Consider the following 15,245-nt stretch of genomic DNA (forward strand, 5'->3'; position numbering starts at 1 on the left):
AGAAAACTCCAGCCGAGAGAAGCTGGGCAGCTGTGCCTTGAGATTTGCTCTGTCCCTGCCTCTTGGCTGTCCAGGACACAGTCTTCTCTCTCTCTCTCAGGCTTCTGAGATGTGCAGGAAAGGGAGGGCACGTCTTAGGGCCTAGGCGGCAAAGCTTTACCTGCTCTAGGGAAGAGGAGGAAAGGAGGCAGGCTGCACATCAGGAGGAATTTTCTGGAGCATGAAAGGTTGCCAAAGTCTAGAACAGGGGTCTGTTGTAGGGGACTAGTGGGCATCATTAGCACTTTTAAGGAAATGTTCCCTTGCACTGCCAGGGTCCGCTTGGTGTCCCTCTTTGTCAACTGTTGGCTGCATCTTGGGGTTTGGTTTCTCAAACTTGGCTGTCCCCTCAGCCAACCAACCCCACTTCACCCAGGACTTGGATGACACACCAAGATGATGAGACAGCAAGAGCCAGTACCCTGGGTGGATAGGGTGGGAGGTGGTCCCTCCCATTCTAGGGCCTCCTTTCCCAGGGAAAGGCTGGACTGTGGACTCCAAATGCCATCTTGGTGTGGAGACTAAGGCTGGGTCTGGGCTTCCCAGGCCAGGTAAGAGATACCCCCACCATGGTGCTGGCCCCTGGGGTAATAAGCACAGCTCCCCTCCAGCACCACCACCCCCACCCCTCTTGGTCTGTTTGCTGGAAGGTAAAACTAGGACTCTGGCCTAAATTTCTTCACCTGTCCCTTGGGGCCAGCTCCCAAAAGGATGGGATGAGTTGCTGAGGGATCAGGTAGAGGTACATCCAATGCCCTTGGCAGCCTTCAGGGCCCCCACACTCATCTGGAAGTTTTCCTGGCCTGTCCCCTCCTAGGCTTGCCCCCTCTGAATCTTGGCAGTCCTGGGAGCTGGAGGACAAGCTGGGGCACTGGGCTGAGGGGAGTTCTGAGTTTGACTTCTCCTTACTCCACCTGTCGCCCCAGGGACCAGACGAGTGAGGATGGGGGCCCAGATCTCCACCTCTCTGCCTGCTCCTGGCCCTCAGTCCTACCACTGTGACCTGGAGTTGAGTCCCTGGGGAAAATCCCTTTCCTGCCCTGGAGAAACTGCTATTGACACAGCCCGACCAAGTCTGTGGCCAGAGGTGCCCTCCACTCCAACATCTGATAGAGCTTTCCACTGTGCAAGGGAGGGAGAATGAGTTCCCTGTCAGGTGAGGACAGGAGGGGAAACTGGGGGGGCATGCTGCAAAGGCACAGGGCACGGGGTGGCAGAAAAGGAGAGTTTAGGAGTCCTGAATTGTAATTATAGCTCTAGTGTGGGCCAGGTCAGTGGGGCCTCCATTTTCTCTCCAGTTGAGGAGGTTGAACACTTAGAGGCTGGGAGAGCATGGTGGCCACAATGACCAGGAAAAGCATGGGCTTGGACTAGGGCAGTTGCTTTGCCCAGAGGGGAGAGGAGGAAGAGATTCAGGATAGAAACTGACAGCATGTGACTCTTTGGATGGAGACCACCTGACTTCCCTTGACTGTCATTCTGTGACTACAAACCTGTAAGCTCTTCCCTTGGTTTTCCACCTGACAAATTCACCCTTTAACTAAACACAGACACTGCCTCCTCCAGGGTGGGCAGAATGTGGGACTCAGTGCCTGGCCTGTGGAGCTAGACTAAGTGTGAGCTCCACCTCTGAACCTTGAGCTCCAAGCTCTGTGACCTTGGCCAAGTTACTTACTCTCTGGCTGCACCCTCTCGACCGGCTCACCTCCCATTGGGCTGTGAGGATTAGGAGAGTTACCCAACATAAAGCACAGTGCTGGCCCCATGGTAGGCCCTCGGCAGACGGCAGTCCTCATCATTCGTGGCCCCTGAGGGCTCATGTATCACCCACCTTAATCCAGGTGCTGAGGGCCACTTCCCAGGCCCCTCAGCTGAATCCCAGGGAAGCCCTGCTACGCCTGCGGGGAGATGCACCATAGGTGTTACCTGACTGGTGAAAACAAGTTCAGAATGAGCTTGGGAAGAAACCCAGGGAATTCACTGGCCTAAGCAGTGGTCTGTGTCTCCCTGCCCCAAGAACCACCAGTCTGGTCACCCCGGACTTTTCCAAAAAGTTTTTGGAAACTTTTTTTTTTTTTAATAGTTATTGAATGTTCTACAGCTTACAGTAAATATCATAGTTACAAATTCTTGGCTTCAATCTTTCAGAGTGATCACTATCTGATCTTCAAAATAAAATGAAACAAAAACCCAAAAGAATCCAAAACAACAAAACAAAACCAGATTTACACTTCATACACACAAGGCGAGGCCATGGGACTTTCCAATCTTTACACTCCAGGCTGTTTTGAAAACACTTATAAGTTCTTTGATCAAACTACTTGGAAGACACCGGTCAAAGGTTTATTATTATTATTATTTTAAATGTTTTTCTTTAAAATGTGAGTTCCAATAAAATTTAAAAATTAGATTCCAACCTGTAGATTAAAATTAATTAAAAAATACAAAATCATATACAATGCTCTTACAGGGATGTTACATGCCACAAGAACAGGTTTCTCTGTCATGTGATATGAAATAGGGATGCAATGCCTTTTAGTCAGGAGATGAGGACAGACCCTTGGGCCTTTAAAGGTCATTATAGACAACTTCCAGGTTGCTAGAGGCCTGGCCTTACCTCCCCTTGGGTAAGGAGGAGCTGGAGTCCCCTCACAGATCCACATGATCTGGCTGACCCGAGAAGGTGGTCTGTGGGCATTCCCACTCTTTCCCTGACTCACAGGCATGAGGAGGAAGGCTAGAGCCTCGAGCTGCTGGTCTTGCTGGGATCCGGCCCAAAGAGGATTTCACCCATCTGACTCCTATGGGCTGGTACTTATCTGCAAAGCTGTTATTATCTGTTCTCTTCAGGAAAGAGAGTACCCACTTTACCAGGAGCTGGGATGGGTACAGGGCCCCACCACCGCAACATGAATGCCCAGGGACTATGGATGCAGCCATGGGAAACAAGAGCTCTAGTTTCCCTTTCTGGCTTTGTGGCGGCCAGTCCCAACCCCCGTGTTCCTCACTTGGCCACTGGGCTGGACTCAACAGCATGCAAGATAGAAAACCACCACTGGAGAAACTGAGGGAATGGGGCCCAAGTCTGGCTCAGGCAAGGTTGGCTATGGAATGTTGAAGCTGGCCTGCCAGGCAGGAATTGTGAAGGCTGGGCCCTGGAACCATGTAATACGTAACTTCAGAAACAAGTTTTCTAGGTGAGGGGAACACAGGTAAAGGACTGTAGTCAACCTGGCGTACCCATGGGAGCCTGATCTCGGAGGCTCAGGTATGGAATCTGATGGTTAGCCTGGCTGGGTTTCCTCTGCTGTGATCCTGCTGTTGGGTGGGGCCTGGCTGCCCCTGGGGCTATGCACCTGCTGGGAGCCCGCTCCGCTGCCTGATCTGCCCCTCTCTGAAGCTCAGCAAGCAGATGGGGCCGCATACTGTAGTGATGTAGAATACAGGATGGACAAGCAGAGCTTCCATGTATCTTCACTCAACTGCAACGGAGGAATGCCACAGTGACATCTAAGTGATTAATCCAGCCAAAGTGCTATATAACTACGACCACACAAAGACCAAGACCCATGCCCTCCAGGCCTTCCTTCTCTGGCCATGGAGCAGAGACAAGGATTCTGATATGCAGGGCTCCAGGCTTGGCAACCAAGGGGCCTGCCCTATTTTTATACTCTATGTGATTCATTTCTGAATGCCACTCAGAACAAAGCAAACCCTCCAGAGGAGCCCCCCTAGCTCTCTGGGATGGTAAACCTCAAACTTGGAACAATTTGGGTGGCCAGGGGCAAGAGCTGGGATACAGCAAGAACTCTTTGGTCCTGGTTCTCATCCATGGGAAAAGCAAGCCCAGGCATTGAAGTCAGATGTGCTTTTGGCCATTCAGGGCCATACCAGGTCCCCTGGGAGTGCCAACTCACTGGGTGCAGACAGTGGGCAGGCTTTCCAGGGCCACGGGTCTTTCAATGAACAGATACCTGGGGCTGCCCTTGAATTTGGCTTCAGTCCTAGGCATCATGACCCCAAAGTGTTTTGTTCAAGTTAGGTCTTTTGTTGCCAATTCTCATCCTCCTGATGCTGCCAGGGTCCTCAGGGCCCACCTGTTATAAAAATCTCAGCTGGGAGGACTGAGCTCCCCAGGTCTCGTGGGAGTCTTCCTCTGTTTGGGGCAGACAGATAGCTCACCCCTTCTTCATGCCTGCCACTGGAGACCCAGCAGGTGATAGATGCCAACTGAAAGAGCAGAGGATTTGAAGAGTTCACATCTGGGCTCTTTCTCTTAATTGTATGACTTTTGTCAAGTCTCTTAAGCTTTTTTTTTTTTTTTTTTTTAAATAAGCTCTAGGCCCAACATAGCGCTTGAACTCATGACCCCGAGATCAAGAGTCACATGCTTTACTGACCAAGCCAGCCAGGTGCCCCAAGTCTCCTAAGCCTTTTGAGACTTAGTTTTTTCCATCTATAAAGTGAGGATTTGGCAATCAATGTCAAAGTACTTTGTACATTAAAAAAACTGTGGATAGGTGTATGTGGCCTTGTTCAATATTTAGCTAAGGGGATATACACTTTAGGGTTACTGCCAAGAGAGAAGAGCTGTAGCAAATTGTCCTGTCTCAGGAAAAGATTTAAGTTTTTTCAAAAAGTGGCAAAAAAGTTATGTTCTGACCACTTGGGGGCACTCCAGAACCAGATTCCTGGGCCCTAGGCTACTGAGGAGAGGGAGTCAAGGAGAAGCTGGGGAAGCCAAGAGGGCCGACTATTGCCTGGAACCACCTGTGCCCCTAACCCTGGCCACCAAGCTTGTGGTTCTGGGGTGGGGGGGCGGGGAGGCAGTGGAGTGGAGAGGTGTTTGCATGCTGGTGCCAGCTTTGTAGCTCACTATGTCCTGTGGGCACAACCCTCGTCCTCTCTGGCTTGCTGGCCTTCCTACAGTGACCAGGCCCTTCTGGCTGACCTTCTGTCCAGCTTTACCACTGGGTCATCCAGTATCTTTGGATGCTGCCCAGGAGACACCTATGATCCTACTGGGAATGTTCCTTCTGCCCAAGGCACACTACTACCCCTGCTCTCCTGGACTTGTTCCCTTTGCGATGACTCCCCAAGCTTGGCTAGGCTTGTGGATCTCTGTCAAAGCAAGAGGGGGAGGCCAGAAGAACTGGGGCTCCAGCACATATACTGAAAAAGGGGTGCTGGACTTGGGCTCTTCCAGACCATAGCCCTTCTGCACCTTGTTTTTGCCTCGGGGCCTCTGATCTGGAATTACATTCTAGGGCAAAGAGGGGTGCAGAGCATAGACGCTTCAGTCCACAAGCCTGTGTGTGGAGTCACACTGGAGGGAAAGTGGACAAACTGGGATTCAGGCGACTTTGCCGCTGATGAGCAAGTCCCTTTGCCTTCCCAAGTCACCGTGTCCCCATGGATCAAATGGGAGGAATACTCTTATTTCACAGGGTTAAGCCAGATGAATGGATGTGAAACTGCTTTGTGAACTGTGATGTACTAGATGTTAGTTTTTACTTACTGGTATAGAAAGAACAAAAGTAACAAGGTCATTCCTAGGTCTCCTCTCTCCCTCTCTGTGGTTCTACCCAGCCCCTAGAGGCAGCAAGGTTCAGAGAAGCCTATTAAGATACTAGCATTCCGCTCACATTGGCAAGTTCCCTTTCCTTCTAGAACCAGTTTCCTCACTTGTTCGATGGGTGCAAGAACTCTGACCCCGCCTCTCTCTCTCAGGGCCAGTAAATTAAAGGCTGGGAAGCGCTCTGAATCTATGGAGCACCTGACAAATGCAAAGGTTTCCTATTATCATTAGTATTATTTTGGCATTTTCCAAACACATATGACATAATCTAGAACAACCTTCACCCACCCTTACAAAACCAGAGAGTAGGAGGAGGTATTTGCAAAAAATGGATTAACACTGGAAAACTTGTTTTAAAAAGAAACCCCATCAGCACCCTAGAACAGACCATTTAGAATAGTTAGGGTTCTCCTTACTGGTCCTGCAGTTCCCCGGAAGGCCAAGAAGGTGGGTCCCCCAACTCCTGGCTCTCAGTTGGATGCTGATGGGCTCTGCCCTCCTGGGAATGGCCAGACAGCCTCTGAGGTCCTCTGGCTCAAGTTTCCTGATTTTTTCCTCCTTTAAGGGAGACATGGGAGGTAGGGGTAGGGGTGTATCCAAGTATGTGTGAATTTAAAATCAAAAAGGTTATTTAAAAGTCCCAAATGTTGTCGATGATCCCATTTTGTACAGTAAAATGTTCCTGCACCCCTCTACCCCTAGAGGGGCTGCTGGCCCAGCCAGAAGCTGGGTGCAGGGGACAGCGCTGGGACAGTGGGCTCCTGGCTGAGGCCAGCCACGATTCCTGACTCGGGGGGTCTTCTCCCAGGAGGGCCCCTGTCCCCTGGGCCTCATTCCTGTCCTCTCGTCTCAGGATGAGGGGCTACTGTCCTAAAAGCATAGATTCTCCTTCTTAGCCAGCCCACTTGCTCCTTCTAGGGCTGGAGTCCGGTATAAAATGAAAGTTCCAGATGTCTTCACAGAATTTCCAAATGCTATTTCCTCATTTGCAATTTCTGTTCCTGCCATCTGCCCCCATGTGACCTCTGCTTCAACCCCCTCCTTTGGAATCCATGGAGGAAAAGAGCAGAAACCAAAGCCTAGAGACTGTTGCAGAGTTCACCAGGTGTGGGTGCTGCTGACTTAATTTTTACAAAACCAAGCTACTCCATCCCTAGGTAAATTTTTGTGGATAACATGCCCCTAGGTAGGAAGGCTGCATTTAATGCTAATTTACTGCTAGATCTAGGGAAGTCCTTTTGTCTTCTCTGGGCCGCAGCTTCCTCATCAATCAAACAGGGGAATGGATGAGATGATTGCTAAGGTCCCTTCAGTTCCATGAGTCTATGAAATGTTTATTGCTATTGCTTTTCCTTCACTATCCTGACCTTCAGAGCTGCCAGCACCCACCTAGAATGTGGTTCCTTCACTTCGGCCGTGAATGGCACAAGGTAACCAAGAGCCCCATGGACAGACTGGTGAGCCCTGGCACCGGGAAGGGCAGAGGGAAGGGAGAGAAATGTCATAGGTTCCCACTCGAATCAGGAGGAAGCATCTTATCAGAGTGGGTCCACTGGGCTCAGGGGCCAAGGTTTGGATTACATAGGGCATCTGGCCTTCCAAGGCTTTGGGAGGCTGGGATACCATCACCCTGCAGCTGCTTGGCAGGTCTGAGGTCAAAATTACCTTTTGAGGAAGTGCCAGGTCAGTTAACAACACTGTGCAAATCAGAGGATCCAGGCCCAGACAATTTGGCCAGAGACCTTACAAACCAAAGCCAGCAGGCAAGCCCCTCTCCCCTCTTTCTTCCCACAGTGCCCTCCCTCCTCCCCACCCTCCCTCAAGTTCTCCCAAGGAAAGAATCTGGTTTTCCCAGGTTCTCACCTGGAGTATTAAGCTGCTATGAACACTCCTACCTAATCAGGTGATTCTGTTCTTGGTCTGTTGCGATGGTTCTCAGAAGACTTTCCTTTGTGTCAGGACATGGTCATGTCCCCAACCAATCTTGCTTAGGAAAAATAAAGAAATAATCCCCCAGAGATGTAACTTGCTCGACAGCTCTGAGTTTCTACCCTGGACCCGAGGGCCACATGTGTTATGCTCTTCAAAGGAAATCACATCTTCAGCTGAACCATTGCAATAAACCCCCCTCTCTGCCTGCCACTAGACTGGGGTCCCCGGGGACCAGATGCTTGGGGAAGGAGAGAAGAAGAGCAGAGAGGATGTGCCTGGTCAGAAGGAGGGGACAGAGCTGGAAGGGTAGCGGCTAAGAAGGGGACAGTGGGGAGAGGCAGGAGATTAGAAAAAGCAGCTTTTACAAAAACCAAAAATAAAAACCAAAACCGTTAAAGATGCATAAAGTGACCCTTGCACTTCTGTTGTCTCTTCTTGCAAATAGAGGTGGTGCTGCTAGGGGACTGCTCCAGCACCTGTGTAAGACTTGAGTAGTTGCATACAATGTGTGACTCCAGATCTGAGGAAGGAAGGGGAGAGCCATTAGTGACAATGATATTCCTGAGGCCACTTCAGGAAGCCACCAGATCCCCTCCCCTCCCCTCCCCATGGGAGCCCTACAAGGGGCCCTCTGGGCCTTCCTGGTGGAGCTGCCTGCCTCCCGTCCAGTGCCAAGAGCTCCTGGAGGAGGTGGAGGGCAGGGGAGATCAGAAGGGAAGGCAGAGAATTCAACAGTGACATCCCTGGAGCCCTGCGGTTCACTGACTCTGCCTTGGGAGCTGCAGGGGTGCGGGGGGCAGTGGCCCAAAGTCTTCATCTGATTAAGGTAAGAATTCATTTGAAGAACGAGGCCCAGAGCTAAAGGAAGGCTGAAGGCTGTAGGTGAAGAGCACAGAATTCAGTACTAGAGGACTGGAGTCCTACTGGTTAAGTGATGTTGAACTTTGTATTTATCTGTAAAATAGAGCTAATAATCCTCATTTCACAGGGCTACCATAATAAGGATTATGAGAGAACACATGTAAAGTACCTAGAATATATGTAAAGTCACAGCTGTCCTTAAGAGTGCTATTACTGAACTTGGAGCAGGAAAGCAGCTGGTGACGGACACTGGCCCCTGCGGACACTTGTGCTGCAGACCAGGCCAGGGGCTTTGCTAGGGGCAGTCCTGGTATCCGGCCATCCTCCTACCTCTCCCAGCCCGGGCCCCACTCACTTGGATGGGCTGCAGGCTTTACCAGTGCGGGGGCACATAGCTGTACGCGGGGGTCCCTTGGGCCCTGTATGTTGGCATGGAGACAGGGTGTGCCCCGATCGCGGTGTGCTGGGGTGCGGTCAGCAGGGTACCTGAGCATCCAGAGAGAAGAGTAAATCCAGTGAGGCCGTCCCAGGGCACTGGGATGAGGAGGATGAAGCCATGGCCTTTCACACAGCTGCTCCTCAATCTGGGCCCCCCACCTCCCCACCTGCTCACGAACTGCCTGCCCCTCCCACCTTGCCAGGCTTCATCTCTGTAGGGAAAGTTTTGCTGATGCTCCAGGACAGAGGCACTCACTTTTACTCCTCTTTGTATGCTCCTCCTACTCTACCAAGTGGGAGCTGTTGGTCTGTATGGTTGTACTTACCCTAGCCCGGCTGTTCCTAAAGGCAGGGCTCTGATCTATCAGTAACTGGTCCCCAGGACCAGAACAACAAGGCTGACACCAAGCAGACCACTGAGAGCTTACTGACCTGATCTGGGGAATGAGGCCTCAACAACCCCTTACATTAGGGGCAGAATAAAATCCCAACTCCCGCCCCCCACCCACTAGACCCCTTGTGCTCTCTTCCCTCAAATGACTCTGTAAAAGCTGGGTCTTCTAAAGGTTATTCGTAGCCCTCTTGCCATCTCATGCTCTTCTTTTGAATGTCAGCGCATCCAGAGACTTCCCTTCCCTGCTGTTCCTGTGGTGTCTCCGCCCCAATCCTCAAGATTCCAGATGGACAGGGCTCTGGTGTGATTTTTAGAATAAGCCAGAAATGGAGAAGGGGTCCTCCATGCCTTACAAGTAATGACTGGACAGGGTCTTGAGCTCCTGCCTGCTAAGTAACATTGCCTCACGCCCTCCTTTCTAGATCCGGAGTCCTAGTACCATCGTCCTTCCTCTGAACTACAGCCTCCCCACTGATCTACCTGCTTCCAGCCTCTCCCGTCTAACCATGCCTCCGCCCTGCAGCCAGAGAATGTTTAAACCGAACCCATCCCTCCTCTGCTTATACCCCTTTGCCAGTTCCCCGTTACCTAAAGGTATTTGGGCCTCTCCACTTTAGCCTTGCTGACGCCTCCAGCCGCCCTTCCAACTCCATGCCCCTATTTTCTAAGGGCCTTGGACCATTTCCATTCCGTGAACGTGCCATGCTCATGTTCTTTCCACCTGGACTGCTCTTCCCTCTTTCATCCCTCTGGTTAGCTTTTGTTCCCCCTTTAAGACCTAACTCAAGATGTCCTTCTCGGTGAAATCTTCCTCATCCCTGTGGACAGGGTTCCCAGAACCCCCTGGCACAGAATTTCTCATGCTATGCTACGCTCGATTCCACGACGGTATTCTCCAGCCTGTCATGAGTTTCTGGAGAAGGGGGACGGACACTGACACAGATCCTGCCCTCACCTGCTGACATTGCCATGGTGGTGCCGGCCACCATGCCCATGGCCACACCGTTGGTCCTGGGGGCAGCAACAGGCGCCGGGTAGATGGCAGAGGGAATGCTGTTGGGCTGGACAACCGTGGTGTGGTGGATGACGTGGGGCTGGGCAGCGTACACCGGCTGTGTGTAGTAGGCTCCCTGGGCGAAAAAAGGCTGAGGTCAGACAGGCTTTTGGAGACGCAGGGTAGGATATGGAGAGAGGAGAAGGGAGGGGAGCCTGTTCCTCCCAGAGCCTGTGGGATGGGCTCAGAGGAGCATGGGCCCAGGGACTCGAGGTCTGGGCCCCAGCGGGGACTCTGCGTCTGTCCGACTACATGACTGTGGACAGTTCAGTATCGGGTTCAGCTTCTGGCATGAAAAATAAGGCTCCAACCCTCTCCTGCCTTGCTCCTGGGGCTGCTATGATGATCTAATGGGGTAACAGCCCTGATTTTAACATTTTAAAATGTTTGTATCTTATGGCAGTGTGCTTCTGCAAGCCGCCTAAAACGTAAAGGCAGGGACCAGGGTCAGTGAAGGAAAAGATATGAATGCGGCTGGTGCATCCAGACCACTGTGTGCACGCACATGAAGCATTACTAGTGGGACGGTCACATTAGTGTGAGTACTGCCATTTCGCCTATTGGAAACTGTCACAAATGCAGAGCATTTCCTCAGATGTCTCTTACTATTTCTCTTAGGCAAAGAGGTAAGGATGGAGACAGAGGTCTAAGGTGACTTCCCACTGCCTAGATCACATGGTTGCTTCCTGTTGCCACAGCCCACAGGCCTGCTGACCTTTGTGGGGCACAGACACAGGCCCCTGGATCATCTTAATCCAGAACTTCTCAAACGCCTCTACTAACTACTGACAGGAGCCTCAGAATATGGGTTTATAATCCCAGAGGTCTGAGAACATAGTGCAAAGCAGCTTACCACAAACAAGAAAAATCCACCTCAAGCCTATTGTTTTATCTTTTAAAAGTTTCACATTCTAATCTACAGTGTGTTCTCCTCACTACTTAAGTAAACCTCACATAGAATTGTCACCCCAGAAAAATGTGCCATGTGCATGCTGGAGCCTCGTCTAGTCCCTGTCATAGCCATCCCCTCAGAGTACACACGTTCTCTAGCTGAAGGAGCCCAGGTGGGGATGCTACGGCACAGAGAGAGAGAATAACTTACCCAAGATCACACAGTGAACTGGTAACAGAGCCTGAGCCCCTGCCTCCTCCCTGGTTAGCTCACGGACTTTATCAAGGAAGGGCAGATGTGGGGGTTAGGGAGAAGCCCAGATACACTGGGTCTCATCGTGACTCAACCAATAGCTCCCTGTGTGACCTTGGACAAGTCACTCTCCTCTCTGGGTCTCAGCTTCCCCACCTGTATAAAAAGGAATTGAGCTAGATGATCTCCAGGGACTCTTGCTACTCTTGACATTCTAGGCTCTGTTAATCTAAATGACTTCATGCATCACCCCTCCAGGAGGTGAGATGGGGTGAGGGTGTGTGTGGACTACAGGGCTATTGTTTCCATGATACAACAGTGACAACTGGTCAGAGCCAAAACTTGCCTTCCCTCTCTTTCTCTCCCAACCCCACCCCACCTAGGGCGGTGGCTCCTTTGCCTGCAGCAGAGGTGGGCCCAGGCTTCCACGTGCACCTACCTGGGCATACAGATTCTGCTGGGGGTAGGCACTTCTGATTGGATACATGGCCGTCTGATAGGGGTTGGGTGATGGGGAGTAGGGGGGCGGAGCAGTATTACTCTGGGTCGGTGGGACCTTGTATGGTGTCCCCGCAGTATATCCTGTGCCAAGGCAATAAGAGAGACTTCCAATTAGTTGACAGAACAGCACTGTTGGAAGGCAGCAGGTCCCAGTCACGACTCCCCAGACAAGGAGGGGATGATTGCAGGCTGGAAACACAGATGAGAACAGAGAACAGGGCTCCACCCAGAGAGCCCTGGCCCAGAGGCAGCTCCCTCAGTCCTGGTGCACAGGGCTGCATAAGTAATTCTGGCATCTTTTATCTCTGGTTCTCTGGGGTATGATCTATAAAATAAGAGGCCGGAACCCGATGATCTCTTAAGGGACCCTGCAGCTCGGACAGTCTGGGATTCTGTGTACCCGGAGACGGGCGCGTGTGCCTGCTCGCTCTCTACGGCGCTCCGTCTTCCTGCTTTCTGTCTCCTCCCTCAGCGGCCCAGGGCGTCTTCCGCTGCTGGTTCTCTTCTGTTTTCCCCCCTTTTTCTCCTTGTATCTCTCTTTTTGGACTTCTCTCTACCATGTTCTCCTGACAAATTTTAAGGCCAAAAGCCCATAGAAAACATTCAGAGATCCTCATGTCCTTTGATGCTAAAAAACTGCTCTACAGAGCCAGACTTTCTTCCACTCCTGGGGCTCAGGGAAGGACCACTGTGGCCTGAAGGCCTGAAGTCAGGGGTCACAAAAATTCACATCAACCTGGAACCCGGCCCCAGGGAGTTCACAATCAGCCATCCAATCAAAGTGTGCTGCCTTTGAATCTTCTGGAAAATAGAATCAGATCCTATGTCTGCAGGAAAAACCTGAAACATAAATCACTCAGGAACAAGACTATGTACTTCTAGAACACAAAATGAAATGATTCTATGGAAACCAGGTGATTATCAAGTGACCCCCAACTCTCTTACTCTATACAAAGGTCTCAGAAAGGGCAAGTGTTTTCAGAAACAACTTCTGTCTGAGTTGAAGTGCCAGTGCCAGGAAACCTTGGCTTCTGCTCTCCAATGGGGTGTTGCTGGAGCTTCTTCCCTGTGCTTCTCATTCCAGCTCATTCTGACTGAGCTTCTCCAGGCCTCAACTCAGCTCTTTTACTTACGGGATGCTCACCAAGGACTCTGTCAGCGACATGGGTGCTGATTCTGCAATAAGGGGCTGGGGGGCAGAGTGGAGAGGGGTGCTTTATTGGAAGAGAACAGATCTAGGCTTCAGTTCAGGCTTTCTTCCAATCTGCGGTGACTATTGCCAAGTCTCTGGGCCTTAGTTTCCTATTCTGTTAAAAGAGAAGGCTAAGAATGAAGATCTCTTCCTGAACTAAAATCCCCTTTTTCTAAAGATCCTGAGTCTCTTTACCTTAACCCTAAGTAAAAGCAAGCTGCCATAAGGTCACGAATCTTTCTCAGTCCCCGGCACTGACCTGGCACCCCCCTGCCCGTGGAGGTACTCAGTAGGACGGGAGAGCTGCTACTTGATCATCACAAAAGGTATCCTGCCCTCTTCCCTGGAATCATGCCATTTACTCTTCCCCCTTTCAGAACCAGTTTGTTCCATGGGAAACTGGTTTTATGGTCAAATATGCTTGGGAAATAAGTAGCGATGAGGATGGAGTGGAAAGAATACATGCATGAGAAGGCAGCATCGTGAAGAACTAGAAACTAGACGTGGAGGTACGAGCCAGCTGAGAGAGAAGTATGGAGCAGATTCCTCCAAGTTTCTAGACTGTGGTGCTAACAGGATACAGATAACAGGTTAGAGCAGGTGAAGCAGCTACTGTGGGGGAAGACAGGAAGTCTAGGTTTGTGACATCTAAAAGGAGCCATCTGAGGGCTCCTTCACCTTGGGGGCACAATCTATCTGTAAAACAAAGGGGGCTCTCAAAATGGGCATGTCCCAAACCTGTACAATGGACTATATAATTCTGAAGGATTGTAATCATTTAAAAAAACAAACAAAAAGAAGAGTAGCAGCAATGTAGAATAGAGATGAATAGTTTGTTTTTTATTCCATGACCCTGAGAAGTTTTAAATGACAGGATGAACTACGAATCTCCAAGACAGGGATATGCAGGAGACTATTTCCAAATTTATTTATTACCAAATCTTTTATTCATGCTATTAACATTTAAAGCACACAAACTACAGGGGGGCCTGGCTGGCGCAGCTGGAAGAGTCTGTGACTCTTGATCTCAGGGTCGTGGGTTTGAGCCTCACATTGGGTGTACAGATTACTAAAAGTAAACAAACAAATAAACATACAAACTCTAATTTTTTTTTTGTTATCGCAGCTTATTTTGGGAAGTAAAGTTTTACTGTAACATGGCCATGCCCATTCATTTACTCATCAACTACGGCTGCTTTCTTGCTACAATGGTAGTTATGGCAGACACCATATGGCCCGAGAAACCTACAGAACTTATTATTTGGCCCTCTCTAGGGAAAGCTTGCTGACTCCTGATTTGAGGAATAAAATAAGGTATGAGGAGTCCTGCTAGAGTGGAGAGCATCTCTTTTCTATGCAGAAGGGCAGGACACCCCCTGAATCCTAAGAAGCTTGCTCTGAAAGTTACACAGCACAGTGTAATTGTTATGAGTAGTCTGGAGCCAGAATGACCGCCTGGGTCCGAACCCCAGCCCTGCTATTTAGTAGCTACAGACTACAGCAGTCTCATCATCTGTAAAATGGGGATAACAACAGTACCTACTTCATAGGGTTACTCTGATAACAACACATTAATAATTGCAAAGCCCTGAGAATAGCTCCTGACACATTAAAAGCACTTCATAAAAGTGAGCTATTACTCTTTTCTCTCTCTCACTGTGTAGAGAAATAGTAAGCTTCCTGTCCTGGGGATGTGCAAGCAGAGACTGGTCTGCAAGACTACAGTAGAGAGGTTAAGCTATGACTTCCATGGTGCGATCCAAACTGGAACACAGACTCCAGGATTCTAAGATTCTAAAACCGTATGGTTTAAAACACCATGACTTTAAAATTCTTTAAAGTTAACAAGCCAACGATGCTGGCATCTTTCCCTTCTGCTCCCCAAGAATGTGCTCTGTGGAGTTCTTATCCCCAGGGGAAGCCTGCACTACCCCTCTATGCCGCAAGGACAACCATCTTACAAAGTGTTGAGGTTCCCTCTCCGAGGAAAATCAAAAAGCTCCAAGAGTCTGCAGGAGAATTTGGTTTCCACATCTAAGAATAACTCTGTCGGAGAATGTTTCCCTTTCTTCATGTTACAAAATGAGATACACACATACTCAGAATACAAAT

The 15,245-nt window shown here is 50.1% G+C and overlaps 1 protein-coding gene across 18 annotated transcripts in view; it reads right to left on the minus strand.

Moving 5' to 3' along the window:
• Positions 1 to 2,357: 2,357 nt before the first annotated feature.
• Positions 2,358 to 15,245, minus strand: part of FAM168A (family with sequence similarity 168 member A) — a 205,081-nt gene continuing 192,193 nt past the window's right edge. For 17 of the 18 annotated variants that reach the window (XM_073879677.1, XM_025894128.2, XM_073879675.1 and 14 more), the window contains 4 exons: positions 11,880 to 12,022; positions 10,198 to 10,372; positions 8,766 to 8,896; positions 2,358 to 8,069 (listed from right to left, as the gene is read on the minus strand). In XM_073879677.1, the coding sequence (XP_073735778.1) occupies positions 8,784 to 8,896; positions 10,198 to 10,372; positions 11,880 to 12,022 (431 nt within the window). In that variant the 3' untranslated portion in view covers positions 2,358 to 8,069; positions 8,766 to 8,783. The remainder of the gene's footprint in view (positions 8,070 to 8,765; positions 8,897 to 10,197; positions 10,373 to 11,879; positions 12,023 to 15,245) is intronic. The other variant, XR_003212573.2, reaches the window with a different exon arrangement.

This window comes from Callorhinus ursinus, unplaced genomic scaffold, assembly GCF_003265705.2.
Source record: "Callorhinus ursinus isolate GAN/ISIS: 27379988/994484 unplaced genomic scaffold, GSC_fseal_2.0 scaffold35, whole genome shotgun sequence".
Classification (NCBI taxonomy): Eukaryota; Metazoa; Chordata; class Mammalia; order Carnivora; family Otariidae; genus Callorhinus; species Callorhinus ursinus.